Source organism: Fusarium sambucinum, chromosome IV (assembly GCF_050947815.1).
Source record: "Fusarium sambucinum isolate potato_lamoka chromosome IV, whole genome shotgun sequence".
In the NCBI taxonomy this organism is placed as follows: Eukaryota; Fungi; Ascomycota; class Sordariomycetes; order Hypocreales; family Nectriaceae; genus Fusarium; species Fusarium sambucinum.
The window spans coordinates 4,021,100-4,035,786 of record NC_139291.1 but is presented as its reverse complement, the minus strand read 5'-3'; the positions used below and the strand labels follow the sequence as shown (position 1 = coordinate 4,035,786).

Genomic DNA, 14,687 nt, shown 5'->3' with positions numbered 1-14,687 from the left:
AAATATAAATAATAATACTTATAGCTTAAGGGGTAAAGTGCTTTTTAAGTCCTTTTATAATATAATATAAAATATAACCCTTAAGGTATTCTTTTTTTACTTTTTTAAATATAATACTAAGTATTTCTTTATTAACTATTAATTATAAAAAGATATAAACCTTTTTATTTTTAATCTTTTAAGTAGAATACTTATTTTACTTAAGTATATTAATCTTTTAAAGTATAATATATTTATAATTAATTTTATTAAAAATAAGCTTAAAGAGCTTTAAATTATTTTTAAGAAAATCTATATTATCTAGATAAGTAATATAAAGCTTTATAATATTAATAGCCTTTATTATATATTTAATAAAGTATTTATCTTTATAATTAATAATTAAAATAGCCTTAGAAAGCTTTATTTAATTAGCTTCTTTATTAAGAAGGCTTAAGTTAATATATACCTAGGTATTAGCAGTATTAAATTTAATCTAAATATATTAAAGCTAATATTACTATTAAATACCCTTTTTAAGGTATAGTATTTCCTTAAGCTTAAAATTAAAGGTAATAAATTAGATAGCTATAGTTAAAAATAGTAATATAAGGGAAAATTATACTTTATTAAGGGAAAAAGTACTAAAAAGGATAAATTTAATACTTAAAATAAGCTAAAAATAATAATTTATAATTAAATTAAAGGTTAAGGTAATATAAGTTTCTAGAATTACTTTTATCTAGGCTTATAATTATTATTAATAGCTATTTTTATCTAATAGGGTATAGAAAAGAAGATTAAAAGAGCCTTATTTTTTTCTATAAAAGGAGGGGAATTAGCTTACTATTTTAGGTAATAGAGCAGCCGAATTATATAACGCAAGCTCAGCTAATCAGGGCTATGCAAATGTCAACATATGCCCAGTAGTGGCTATGCTCTCTGTGCATTTGATGTGTACTTAGTAGAGGGGCTGAATAGGAAGGCTGACGCCTTGCACGCCACTTCATTGTGGCAACGACTCTGTCTCTAAATGCCACTAGTCTCTTTCTGTATAGCTCTGACTTGCTTCTGTATTCAATATATTGTTAATACCCGCCACTCTTTCATTCAAAATATTAGATGACGTTTAAAGGCTTTAGTCCCTTTCATATGTACCTATAGAAACAATATTATCAAGTATAGTAACACTATAAATATTCCTGGGTCTTAAAAAATCTTCCCTTCAAAGCTTGTTCCCAATTAAATAATCATAACAACACAAAAATGTGCTCTTGTGCGGTTTCTCAACAATTCATCAATCCCAAGTACGTCTCTTAGGCCTCCTTAACTTCAATGACACTAGGGCCAGAATCTTTTTGGTCTTGTCAAGAACTCGTTTGGTCCGTTCAAAGAAAGCGGTTCGTCTTTCGACGTTTCGACACTGAGATGGAGTTTCAGTTGAAGTTCCAGCGATCAATATATCACTCCTGGGTGAATCATTCCCTTCTCTTGGTTCTTCTGGGTTCCTAACTATTGGAGTATGGGCCTTTTCACCGGCGCCTGAGTATTTCTCGATGGTGTCTCTGCTAACATTGTATGTCGAAGGTGGCATGTTCATGATGGCCAAGTCTTCGAACTTCTCTCGTTCTGCGTCGACTCGCGGGTACTCAGACGTGGAGTTTTGGGGATTGACATCTATGTCGCCTGTTTCTGTGAGACAAGGAGTCGTGTCACTAGTGATCATTTGCTGGAGTCCGTTTGAACTCCCTGTACCTCCACTGGTGTAATGAGTAGGCATCGCGGGTACAAAGCCCTCATTATGTGTTTCGTTCTCATTGCTGAAGTTATGCCGTCTTGGGTTGGACACTTCTGATTGATCACGAATGTCCTTCTCAAACTCCGCAGCAGAGGGTGCTGTAGTACACATCTCATCATTAACTTTTGGAAATAAGTCTGAGCTTTGGTTGTCAGTATGTTGAGATGTGTGAAATCGTAAGTCTTCAACCTCCTCTCGATCTGCCTTGGAATGACCTGCTGTGGCATAACTATGGTCATTGCAGCATTGCTGATATATATCTAGAAGTTGGTGTCGAATATCAGAGCTCTTACTTCGGTCCCAAGCCCTCGGCTGGAGCATGCGACGCTGTATCAGATCTAAGAACTCATGAATAGAATCAGGACATGTATGAAGGTCGTGGAGTTTCTCGATCCACTGGTTATCGCGCAATGTTAGAATTCTGGCCATTGATATCCTGGATGAGATGTTCAGAAACAATACTCACTTGAATAACACCAGGATTGACCTTCGCCAGTGTTTCTCCTCCACCTCCCCGGGCTGTTACAAACTGGAAGAACTGGTCTTTTCTCACAATTCCGTTCGACGATTCGGGGTTAGCCATCATGCGCGCTTTAGGAAATTCTTCAACGGTAGGACCATAGCCAAGTAGAAACCAGGAAACAAATTCGAGAAATACACAACCCAGCGACCAGATGTCAATCTTTTGGCCGACTTTGGAGTCAGTATGGCTGTCGGGTGGTTGGTATGTAATTGAATATCCGCACACTTGATTTGCATCAACAAGCGATTTTGTATTCAGATTGTTGAACTCGGTGGAGCCAAAATCACAAATGGCGAGATGGTCGTTATCCCCATTGTAGTTGTTGAACCAGAGAATATTCTCGGGTTTAACATCACCATGGCGACCATATTTGTCGCCCAGGATATCCTCTGCTGTATGGATGTTGCTATTGTTTCCCGTAGCAGAACGTGCGTAGCTTCGGGGACTGTGAAGACGGTGCAGTCCAAGAGCTAATCCATGACATTGTTTGAAGAACCAAACAACATGTCCATGATTACTTGCATGCTTTTCATGCAACTCCCAGTACTCCTTAAGATTACCACTGGCCCAGGGGAAGACAAGACAGCACTTATCACCGTGTCGATACGCAAGCTCAAGGGGCACCAAATGATCAGGAGACTTGTATTTGGGTTTCGTTGACAGTCTTTCCAAGGCCTCAACTTCTTTCTGGAACCGATCATCGCTGTGGAAGTGAAGCGTCTTCACTGCGAAATAAGTACTTGAGTGCTCCTAGGTGTAAATAGCGTAAGTTGCATCTCACTACCACTGTAAATGTACGCACCTTTCCTACATTGTCATAATTATGATGCGCATGGTGGATTGCAATCCTCTTGACTGAACCATTCCCTCCCAATTTCGGTTCTCCGACTTCAGTGATAGGCAGGACGCAAGATGGATCGAGTTCGTAGAAGAGAACTGCGGAGTCATCTCCCGGAAAAAGGAAGAATGGAACATTGATAAGGTTTTGGTACAACTTGAAGCAGCCTAGATCCCTTTGAGAGTAGTCCTTGAAACACTTCTGGAGGCTTTCGTGGTCTATACCAGGGTCTCCCATGCTACGCACTCGAATCTGGGACAGTTTCCCTTTCTCTTTAGCCATGATGAGTGGAAGAGCCGAGTCATTGATCCCGTAATCAATAAACAGCTGAATGTCCGTCACCCGATCGATTCCTACTAGAATAGCAAAGATCCTGTATAGACTCGGGCGCTCTTTATACTCTTGTCTTTGTTGAGGGGGGTAGATGGGAAGGTGTGGATTGAAGATTTCCTGTATGTAGCGATTGACTACACGCTTAGGAAAATTTAGCGACGTTAACAACTCTTGCACACTATTTGGATTAATCAGGGCTTTCAGTTTATCCAAAGGCAAGAAATCGGCGTTTACCCCTTCTCCTGAGGTTTCCGCTTCGTCCCAAAAGGCAGAGCTGAGGCTGTCAATAGTGACTGGCTGACTTTGTTGTTTCATATGACAATCACTCATAATCGAATTATTTGCTGTTTGGTGCTCTTGTACCAGTTCGAGTTGGCGTTCTAAGGCAGCAAGCTTTGAGGTGCCTCCATCGTGTACACTTTCTATTGATGCAAAACTCAAAATAGACCGACCTGTCTCAGATTGAGAAATTTTGTTGGCCGGCGGGGTAAGAAACGTATCATTGGGACTAAATTCATTATCCCGGTGAGACGCCACGCCAATTGTACGGTGGCCAGTGGAGGGTATGTCAAGATCAGGCAGTGGCCTGTTCCAGTTAGCCATTTTCAATTCAAACCGAGCTGCACTATCTCTCGTGATACATACTCATTCGTCCTAGGATGTCCCTGTGACATGTTTTAACCAGTTGAAGGCTGATATACAACTCACAATGTGGGTATATTTACAGTTGTGGCCGTGATTCGTGATTTCGAAGCGAATGAAATCGTATCGATCTGGACAAACAGCCCACCTCTCTTATGTTTAACTTCAGAGAGCCTCACCATGCAGCCCATTCGACTGGGTAGACATAATCACGACTCCTCTACATCATATCTGCGCCATTTTTAAACCACTCCGTCCATTTTTGGCGGCATGTCTGCACTTTTGGATGATATGGATGCTCAGCTTCACAATAGTTGTGTTTTCCCGCAGATTCCTTGCATTGCCCAGAGGATAATGATGATCAGAAGATAAAGGGCTGACCATAAGCGGCTCGCCTGAGGCTGAAAATTTCTTGGCGCATCAACTAATCCAATATTGCACATGTTGATATAGCCAATACCATATGTTCTACAAACGCTGACCAACGATTGGTGGCCTGATTAGATACATATTGATGTTGCTGAAAATGTGCGAGTATCCATGCATACACAACGAGGATGAGTGCGTAAGACTGCGCCCCTTTTAGCCAGCTGATCATTGCCATTGACAGAACAAAGCATGATACATCATATTTTCATCCGTAGTTACCGTCAGCATCGGGGTTGAAAATCATATACAGCCATAAAGTATATTTAGATATGCCTCAACTGGAACATTTTGCCATTCGACCGTGTCCGTTGGTTACCAATTCTCTAAGCTAGAAACCATCTGAGTCACTCATTGCCTTGAATGGCAAATAGTGTCGTAAAACTACGATGTGGCTCCGAATGCGCGGCACAGAATAAGCAGCCACAACAGAGGAGCCAGAATTCCAGAGTGTTACAACCTGATTTGTGCAGGTCAGCCCCAAGGCTCCAGGATTTCTTAAATGAATGATTTATATAGCGTTCGCGCCACGATGAAGTTGGTGAAACAGCTCTCCTCACCTACACAAGACCTTTCTTTAAAGACTATTCAATATCATTGAGCCCATCAAACGTATTTTAAATTCTTCCAGTACAGTTCAAAACTTTCAACAGCGATGACATCCACAGCCATCAACCAAAGATGCTCTGTTAAAACAAAACAACTTCCCACACGGCGCTGTGTCGAGATTCCTACTAAGCGGATATCTACCCATCAATTACTCGAGACATTGGAAGAAAAGTTGGCGCAGGGCTCATACAACGTTGAAATACGACAAGACATATATTACATTTACTTTGACTGCAACAAATCTTGAGCGACATCATATCAGGGTATCAGGACCTCTCGTGGTGAACACTTCTGTTGTTGAGGGTTTTTTTTTTTAGAAGAAGAATGATTTCCAGAGCATTGGAACGCATTTAAATTTAAGCACTTACGTCATAAGAATTTTCCGTACTTAAATTCATTTGCAAATATCACAAAACCCAAAACGTTCCGTTCTAAACAGTATCAACGATAATAGTTATTACTTCACCTTCTTTCAATGTTTCCAACCTCAATAGTAATGTCCAGCTGTGTCTCAAGACGCTAATAGTTTCTGAAACCAAAGTCAACCTTGTCAACCTTGGGAGCCTTGCCATGCATTGACGAGGCGACTTGCCGTCGTCATGCATACCTCTCTGAGCGAAATAAATAGCCTACTACGGCGAAGCCCATGATTTCATCAGGCTGGGTCTCGACCTTCCCCATTGGGTGTCATCTGACCATCCCGTGTGCAGATACTAGGCAACAAGCATATGAAATATGCCAGCCATCTTACGGCGTCCTCGGTGCATAAACCCCGACAAATCTTGTAAGATATTTAGTTTGTAGGGTGCGTACGTACCCAACACTCTGCCGATAGACCGAGCATCGCTCCTCTTTTCGTATCGTTGAATGATCTCATCGGCTGCTGATGCTAACACAATGGGCTGCGGCATTTCAACCGTACGTCCAACTACCCAGTGATAAGAAACCTGGCATCAATATTCAATCAACAAACAAGTAAAATTATTCTTTACTAATACACAAATCACAGATGGCGAGGCAAAGTGGTCCGTCAACTACTGAGCTAGACGACGATTGGGGTGGAAAAGTGACTATGGGCAAAATAAAAAACAATTTCGACAAAGAGTTCCTACCCGCGGACAAGATTGAGATATATACCACTAGCGACATTATCAGGGATGTTCTCGGAAAAGAGTACAAATCGAAATCCCAAATAAGGAAGCTAGAGGAGTACATCAGGACCCGGCCAGCAAAGCTGAGCTTTCTTATCCTCGTTTCAATCTACAGAGTTCCATGGATGAAATCACTAGCAGACCCAAAGTCGAAATTTGGCGATGTTGATCTTCCGACCTTGGATATCGTTAACGACTGTCTTGTAGTCCGCCGCGGCCAGAAAGATGTCAAAATATCCTTCGGCGACGGCAACCTCTCACTCGGCAAAGATCTGAACGATATGCGGTTGTTTAACCATGAACGATGGTCTTTCCTCGCCCCGGTCTTTACCACCGCCAAATTCTATCAGGAACTTGACGATAGAGTCCCACTACCATTTATGAACGTACCAGACACCACTACGAGAAATGGATCATTCGGCACTGTCCGCAAAGTGGAATTACATCACGCTCATCAGTCAGATATTATTCGGGCAAGTGGTAGCCTTCAAAACCCGCGTGGACTACGTATCACAACACGCTTGCTAACCGATAACACAGAGTGATGGAAAAAACCTTCTAGTTGCTTTAAAGACGATAAACAACTTACCGCAAGACAATTGGTTCATTCGTGAGATGAAGGTCTTGCAAAGGATTCAGGCAATCGTTAGGGAAAACGCAAGTCTCCACCTGATCATACCGATCGCCAGCTACAAGCTAAAGAAGGAGACTGGGGGGTGTATACTATTCCCTTGGGCCGAGGGGGGGAACCTGAAAGACTATTGGGATAGGGAGGATAACAAACCGGGTGCATTACACCAAAGCAGCCAGACAAATGCTTTGAACAAAATGACCTGGACCTTGAAGCAGATGGAAGGACTATGCAAGACACTGGTCGAATTGCACAGACCTCATACTACCGAAAGTGCCTTGAGATCTGATGAGACGGACCCACACTTCCGTCACGGAGACCTGAAGCCAGAGAATATCCTTGTCTTCCAAGAAGATACGGAGGATATCTTACGTATTGCTGACCTTGGATTAGGGCGGTTTCATCTAAAGTCGACAGATGGACGGAGAAAAGCGAAGGAGTACACCAAGACAGTTACTGGAACAACTCGATATATGCCCCCAGAGTTCAATGACGACAATCACATATCGAGAAAACTTGATGTCTGGTCTCTGGGATGTTTATTCATCGAATTCGTTATCTGGGCGGCGTGGGGCCTGGAGGGACTCGACAAGTTCAACAAGCTTGACAACGACGAATTCTGGCAGAAGAGAAGTAATTCCAACAACGTTGTTCATGACAACATATCTCGCTGGATAGATAGCATGAACAATGTTCTGCTGCCAGGAACTGCCCTTGGAGATATACTAAGGCTCATCTCTTCAGACATGTTGAAGAAATTGGACGAACGACGTAACTCTGAGGAGATTTATACCAAACTGGCAACGATCGTCAGGAATGCCCACGAAGAAAACAATTATTGTTTGGATTGGGACCATAAGGCAGACATTTCAAGTCATACTTTGCCGGATGGCCCATCGGGGTGGCAGAATCGTAACCAAAAAGTATGTTATCCCATCTTGAGACATGAGATCATGGAATTGTATGCTGACTCAATTGCCTTCTCAGTATGTGAGCCTGATAGCGGTTATGATTACGCTGAGTTAACTGACCCTTGCTCAGAACGTGAGATACATTTGAACCTACTTCGTTACTGCTCTATGCCATCGCTTTTCATTTACTAGACAATGGGCTAATAGTTGCTTTCCAGTCGGTCAGTTTACCCAACTGAATAGCTCTGTGCATAGCTAATGTTTCGTAGGCCGTAAGATAAACTATCTATGATCTTGCCAATCTCTAACGGGGTTTTCAGGAAGTGACTCAAATGAAAGACATATGGACGCCCCGTACTGGCAATGACTTTGCTCGAAACTTGATGGAACTTCTTGGGTCCGGTAACCATGGATGGATTTCAAGACCTTACTCACCTCTTCAAGCCCCATCTCTCTGCCGGGAATGTTCAAGCTTAGATTTCTGGAAATCAAGCCTGGCCTTTGAAGTCTCATTGAGTTCTTTGGCTAGTATCAGTGGATGTCAACTCTGCGCGTTGATTCATGAATCACTCGGAAGACCCGACCCATCGACTAATGTAGATGAAATTTTGATCCGCAGGAATGGACCAACCTTCGAGGTTGACGGTGGCAATCGACCAATATTATCTTTTTACACTAACCCAGGTCTAACTACTTCTCAATCGAGGGCAACACATTTACTGACATATACAACAGGCTCCAAACCGTTTGACGATGAAGTTTCTCAGATCGGAACACCGGGACTACCGGTGCCTGGGAGTGGGGAACAATTCTCACTATTTAAAGAGTGGATTCGAGTATGTGATGATACTCATGGTCATGTGGCGACCTCTCTGTCGTCACCGCGGCTAAGCAACGTCAGTCTTCCAACGCGTGTTGTTGATGTTGGTACTGTCTCTACTCCGTTGCTGCGACTTGTGAAATGCGACGACATGGTGTCTACAATATACCTGGCTCTCAGTCATCGCTGGGGTGATGACCCCAAACAGCATTCAGGACAGACCTTGAAGCAGAATCACATTACTAGATACAACAGAATCCATCTCGATGAGCTTCCTTTGAACTTTAAGGACGCGATTGCTGTTACAAGAGGGATTGGGGTACAGTATCTATGGATCGACTCTCTTTGTATAGTTCAGGACGATGACGACGATTGGAAGCGCGAGTCAGTAAGGATGGAGCAGGTATACAGCAACGCCAAATGTGTTTTGGCGGCCAGTTCTGCCAATTCATCAATGGAGGGTTTTCTTAACCGATGCACTACTCCTCCATCATTTATTGCGCTACAATCCGAATCAGGAGATGTCAGCTATGTTAGCAAGAACATTGACAACTTCAAAGGCGACGTCGATGAAGCCATCCTGAACACTCGAGGCTGGACACTTCAAGAAAGAGCACTGGCTCGACGCACAATTCACTTCTCCAAAAATCAGGTCTACTTCGAATGTAGCAGAGGAGTCCAATGTGAGAGCCTTATCCGATATACCAAGTAAGTTAAACAGACAGTCTGACCAGTAGCCGTCACAGGAGCTAATTTAAAGCAGTGAGAGAGCTTCATTGCTTGGAGACTCCGACTTTCCAAGTTCCGTCGAGACACGCTACAAAGGAGGAAGAGTTATGCTCGTACAGAACTTGTACAACCAATACTCTAAACGTGTGTTCTGGGATCCCCAGGATCGCCCAATTGCCATTTCTGGCCTCGAGAAGCGGCTCACGTCGGCTTTCAATACTCGAGGAGGTTATGGAGTTTTCCAGATGTTTTTGGAGCGAAGTCTTCTATGGAAGAAGAGCGACGAATCTCACACTCTGGAACGCATCAAGTTCCCTATTGAACGAAACGTGCCATCGTGGTCGTGGATGGCGTATGATGGAGTCATATCATATGTTCAAGTTGACTTCGACACGGTTGACTGGACGAACGAATTTTCATCTCCATTTGACTCTGGAAGTGGCGCCAAAGGCAAATGGCACTGGGAAGCTGATGGAACCAATAAGCCCCCGGTCCTGGGACTCAGGAAAGTCCGACAAATGAAGGATGATACATTACCTCAGACTATAAGTATGGACGTTTCTGACAATTGGGATACGAAGATCTTACGATGTGTTGTCCTTGGAAATACTAAACCGGACGGCGATGCTGAACCTCATAACCCTAGCTCTCACTGTTACGTACTGATTATCAAGCCTTCTTCAGATATCCGTGGTGTTTTCACAAGAGCCGGGGCAGGCATACTGCAATACAACCAAATTGTTTGGGAACGGTACGAGGCTGGTAATCTCCTTTAAGCATCATTAGTTTCAAATATTCTCTGAATTTATATCATGGAGTTTCCCTTGTTACTATATAAGATTCCTATTACCTGTCGATCCAAAGCTGGGTACCATTTAAATCCTTTATTGTAAACAATCTTGTGAAATGTTTGACTATTCAAGCCAATGAGCATCCAACTTCTCAATAAACTCAAAATCCACATTGATGAAACTCTTCCAAAGATCAATCTCCCTCAACCACGGCTGAGTCTGTATCGCAAACGTAACCGCCGTACAATACTTCAACAAGTCCTTCTCATCTTCTCCCATAACTAGGATCAAATCACCTCGATTCATCACACGGTTTCCAAACTTGTGCTTGAGGGTGTCCAACCTCTTCTCCACACTGTGATGAGCGCTAAACTCACTACCAGGCATATCCTTGGGCACAAACTTGAATTCCCACGATCGATTCAAGCTGTCGACGAAGCTCGTCAGGGGACGGTTGAAGCGACCGACCATGAAAGGGTAATAGTGCGGTGCTGACCAAAGGCGCAAAATGGCGAAGCGTGCAGTTGGATTAAAACGGACAAACTTCTGGGCGGTTGGGAGGACTTGAGGCCATTTGGATGGTGGGACATAAGAGGGTGGAAAGGTCTGTGGGAAGTTGCCGTATTTGTCTTCGTAGTTGACAAAAAGGTCGAGTTCTTCAGGACGGTGAGGCTCTTTTTCTGCTGTTGCTATGCCCAGGACGACTTCAGGGTGCGGCTGGGCGTTGAATGGGGCTACGATACCCGCTCGATACACTATAAGTTATTAGCATGCACTTGGTTACTGACGTCTTGAGGGAGTAACTTACAGTGAGCAATGATGGGTCGTACAGTCAGGCTCCATTCCATAGGATACTCATCCGCCCAGAAGGTATCGGTCTTCTTATTGTAAAACTCCTCCCACTCCTTCCAGAACTTCTTCTCTCTGAACTTGTAACTCGTCCTCGTTCGTCGATCAGGCCTCACCTTGGACCTAGCCTCAACATCGAAGACGCCGCTATTGCGAAACTCGTCGCATTGACTCGAAGTAACAAACATAGTGACGAGCTTGGTTACTTCCATGCCAGGGAAGAACATTGCTGTCATGGCAAACGCCTGTACTAGGTCTTGTACGATGAAGCTGTGTGGCCAGGGAGCTTGAGGATCAAGGACGTAGTCGTCAGGCGAGTAATCACCACGTAGTTCGAGCCACTCCAGGATAGAGGCGATGTACCAGATCCATTCTGTAGAGCCAGAGTGTTCTGTTTTTAGCATTTCTTGGAGAGTGTTTTGAAGGAGGGTGTATTTCTCGTTGTAGCCTGGTTCGAGATCACCTGCGTGAAAAGACTCTTTGAAGCCTAAGTAAATAAACCTGTTAGCGCCAAATTCATGCATGCGATAAGAGAAAATTACTTACTGGACGATCTGTCTCGCTCCATCATTTCCATAGGCTCCAAAGAGTCAAAAAGCCTGTCAAAGCTCAAACTCTTATGCGCCCTCATCAATCCCGTCTTTTGGAGCAGAGTCTTTTGTGTCTCGTGAGGCTTCTCCTTGCGAGCTTGAACAAGACCCGTGGCCCAAACATTTGGGAGACCCCAGATTGTGATCTCCTCCTGATCCTTGGCAGCACGAAGAGCCTTGTACGGATCTTTGCCCAAGTTGATAGCGTCCAAACCTTTCTTCAGATGTCGAGCCGTGCTGGGCAAAACACCGCTTTCAATATCTGCAACACCGTTCCTTATCTCCCTGAAGGCAAAGTTTTTTCTGCCAGATGTGAGTTCGTCAGGGAAAAGAATCGCGTCTTCAAGCTCGTTGGCTTTGTTGTAGAACATGTACTTGGCCGCGTCCATCTCGGTGTCACTATGTTCTTTGATCTGCGTGCCAGTAAGACTGAAAATCTTGATTTGAGTTCGTTCGTCCGTCACATTATCCCACATGGTTGTGACATGTTCGTCAGGCTTGATCTGCCGCGTATGGCCGGTGTCGGTGTCTCTGTGCAGGCTGCGTAGTAGAGGTTCCATATGGTTGTACATCTCGCGCGGATGCTTGATACGCCATGCATTACGAAGATCCTTATCGATTTTGTCAGTTTGTTGACCCAAGATATTTGTTTTGAGGGATGTGGGCTTACCAGAACGACCCTGTTGTACATTTCTGCATGGTCCTCCCCGGGTACAAGGTCCCAGATATAGATATCATAAAAGTCGTTGAATCCAAAGCGCCACTCACGAAGCATATCAGTCAACTTCATAAAGTCGGGACCAATCTCTAGAATGTTATCCCACTCGTTCTTAGCCGCCCTTCCAAGCCCGGACTTTCTTCTCAACGTCCACAGCTGTTCCTCATCCGGAGCAGTGATGACTCGTCCGGTCTTACCATCACGGACCATAACCAGGAGCTCACCTGCGCGCAAGAGAAGGTATTGGATAAAACGTCTTGTAACAGGATCGTTGCGCTTCATGTTCCCGACAAGAATGTTCCTTGCTTCGAGCATATCGTGCTGGCGACGCCCTGCACTGCGGCCACCGATTTGACTATGGCGAGTGTTCTTCTCGGCGTCAAAGTCGGTGAAGTAAGGGAAAAAACCGAGTTGCTGGAGTTGTTGGGTGAAGCGGTCCGTACCCCATGACCCCCAGTTGGACGCGGGGAAGTATTGCCAGATGGTAAGCAAGTTTAGGTCAGAGAACTCGGACCAGTTTCTGCAGAGCTGGACAGCGTGCTTCAAGTCACAGTCCTTGGCCATGATGGAGAACTGAAGCCAACCATCTCGCGACATGGCATTCCGACTGGCGTGATTCCAAATACTCTTTCCGCAGATGGTCACCTTGGATTTTGACTTTGGGCGCTTTGTCCTTTTCTTTTTCTTCTTGTCTCCGTAAGTCATAACTCTATCTGTGAACCAGTCGTGAGTGTGAAGATGAGAATATTTTCTATCGCCTTTAACAAGATCTGCCATAGTCTCATCGTCATCGTCATCGTCATCATCAACGGGGATTGACTCGTCTGGTTTGTCGCCGCGGGCAAAGTCGGCAGATGCGTCTCTTATGTCTTGGAGAGTAGGCTCTGCGACCTTGAGGCAGAGATCTCTGAGGTCAGATTCGGCAACTGTGCTGTCGTCTAAGAATTCTTGGACACTCTTGGCTTGTAGCGCAGCTGGAAGCAGAGAAGCTTGCGACAGAATGAGGCGGCAGAATAGATAGAGCTTGATCTCTCTAATGTCGCGAATAAGAGTGTCGATCTCGTCTTCGGGGATGGGCGCCGTCCTGTCCCAAGTCTCATGGGGATTCTCCATGGTACCCACCATCTGCATACCAGTCAGATTATCCAGGTTCTTCTTGACACCCTCGCTCAAGCGTTTTCTCATCTCCTCCTCAGTCTCGATGTTTTTCTTGTCCGGCTCTTTCAATTCGGGCTCGACGCTGGATTGGGCTCGTTGAGACATAGCAAGAAGCTTTAGTTGTCCTACTAGTGTATCCTCAATGCCAGTAGCCTTCTTGGAAGCGTTTTTTGCTTTCTTTTTTTTAGCCTTGGGCTTTGTGACAGAAGCCGAAGCGGTTGAGCCTTTGGGTTCCGGGGCAGGTGCTGAGGTAGATGATGCCTCTGCGACAGCGGTGCTTGATGATGCATCATTGGAAGTGGAAGCCTTTTCTTCAAGGTCGATTGGCATCCAGAGAAAGTGCTTGATCAGGTCAATGTACTGGTTTCGCTTGTCTTCCTCCATATCCTCGATAGGATCCCAAGCGTCATCGTCTGCATCATGGGCATTTTGCTCCATTCGCTCTTTGTATGCTTCATCAAGAAAGGCATCCTGAAGTCTCTGGTCTTCCTTCCTGCGCATGAGTTCGAGTCGGGTCTCCAACTGCTTCATATGACGCTGGAACAAAGCAGCTTCTTGCTTGATCTTTTTCTGCTCCTTTTCCCGATTCTCCTCTTGTTCATCTTGAGCATACTTAACCCAAGAGTACCATTGCTCATTCTCGTAATGAATAGCAAGGTAGCGCTTCCTGGCTCTCTCAAGAGCACATAGAGTAATATGACGCTGGCTAACGAGCTTGTCAATATATGCCTGGTGGCCATAATCGTAATTGATAGAGTAAAAGCGCAGATGGTGCTGTTTGCGAGCCTCAATTACGCGATTGAGGGTGCTGTATGTAGTGAGAAGATGATTGATGACATCTTGGATGACTTCTTCATCCTCGACGTCGCTAAAGTCATCATTGGCAAGAGGAATGTCCGTCTCAGCCAAATATGGTGGGGGGTTCTTTTCCAGGTAGTCAAGCTTTGCATTGCGACGTTTGTATCCGACATACAATCCATGAGCCTGTCTAGAGTGCAAAAGACAAAAGAGCTGGTTGGCGTGAGTAGCTTCCTCGGTGCAGCGCTGCTTGTCAGGAGCTCTTAGAGCCTGTCACCAAAGACAATTAGTGTTGTGTAACTTCCACTGCAGCTTGATTAATCTCACCTGACACTGCGGCGTGCCTGGGGCCATTTCGTTTGAGTTTTATCGTGTTTAATTATGTCGTGAATC

The 14,687-nt window shown here is 44.4% G+C and overlaps 4 protein-coding genes across 4 annotated transcripts; 2 read left to right on the top strand and 2 right to left on the bottom strand.

The window, feature by feature from the left end:
• Positions 1–1,276: 1,276 nt before the first annotated feature.
• Positions 1,277–3,420, bottom strand: FSST1_001340 (protein kinase family protein; the record flags this gene model as incomplete). The annotated part of the gene is made up of 3 exons (XM_083227228.1): positions 1,277–2,173; positions 2,244–3,050; positions 3,103–3,420. The coding sequence occupies 3 exons, from the start codon at positions 3,418–3,420 to the stop codon at positions 1,277–1,279; spliced, it is 2,022 nt and encodes a 673-aa protein (XP_083091522.1).
• Positions 3,421–6,157: 2,737 nt separating this feature from the next.
• Positions 6,158–6,844, top strand: FSST1_001339 (uncharacterized protein; the record flags this gene model as incomplete). Its single annotated transcript, XM_083227227.1, has 1 exon — positions 6,158–6,844. The coding sequence occupies one exon, from the start codon at positions 6,158–6,160 to the stop codon at positions 6,842–6,844; it is 687 nt and encodes a 228-aa protein (XP_083091521.1).
• A 283-nt stretch (positions 6,845–7,127) lies between these two features.
• Positions 7,128–10,166, top strand: FSST1_001338 (HET domain-containing protein; the record flags this gene model as incomplete). Its single annotated transcript, XM_083227226.1, has 4 exons — positions 7,128–7,916; positions 8,162–8,243; positions 8,577–9,369; positions 9,425–10,166. 4 exons carry the CDS (start codon positions 7,128–7,130, stop codon positions 10,164–10,166), a joined length of 2,406 nt encoding a protein of 801 aa, XP_083091520.1.
• A 138-nt stretch (positions 10,167–10,304) lies between these two features.
• Positions 10,305–14,648, bottom strand: FSST1_001337 (uncharacterized protein; the record flags this gene model as incomplete). The annotated part of the gene is made up of 5 exons (XM_083227225.1): positions 10,305–10,936; positions 10,990–11,517; positions 11,577–12,231; positions 12,291–14,564; positions 14,622–14,648. 5 exons carry the CDS (start codon positions 14,646–14,648, stop codon positions 10,305–10,307), a joined length of 4,116 nt encoding a protein of 1,371 aa, XP_083091519.1.
• Between the last annotated feature and the right edge of the window lie 39 nt (positions 14,649–14,687).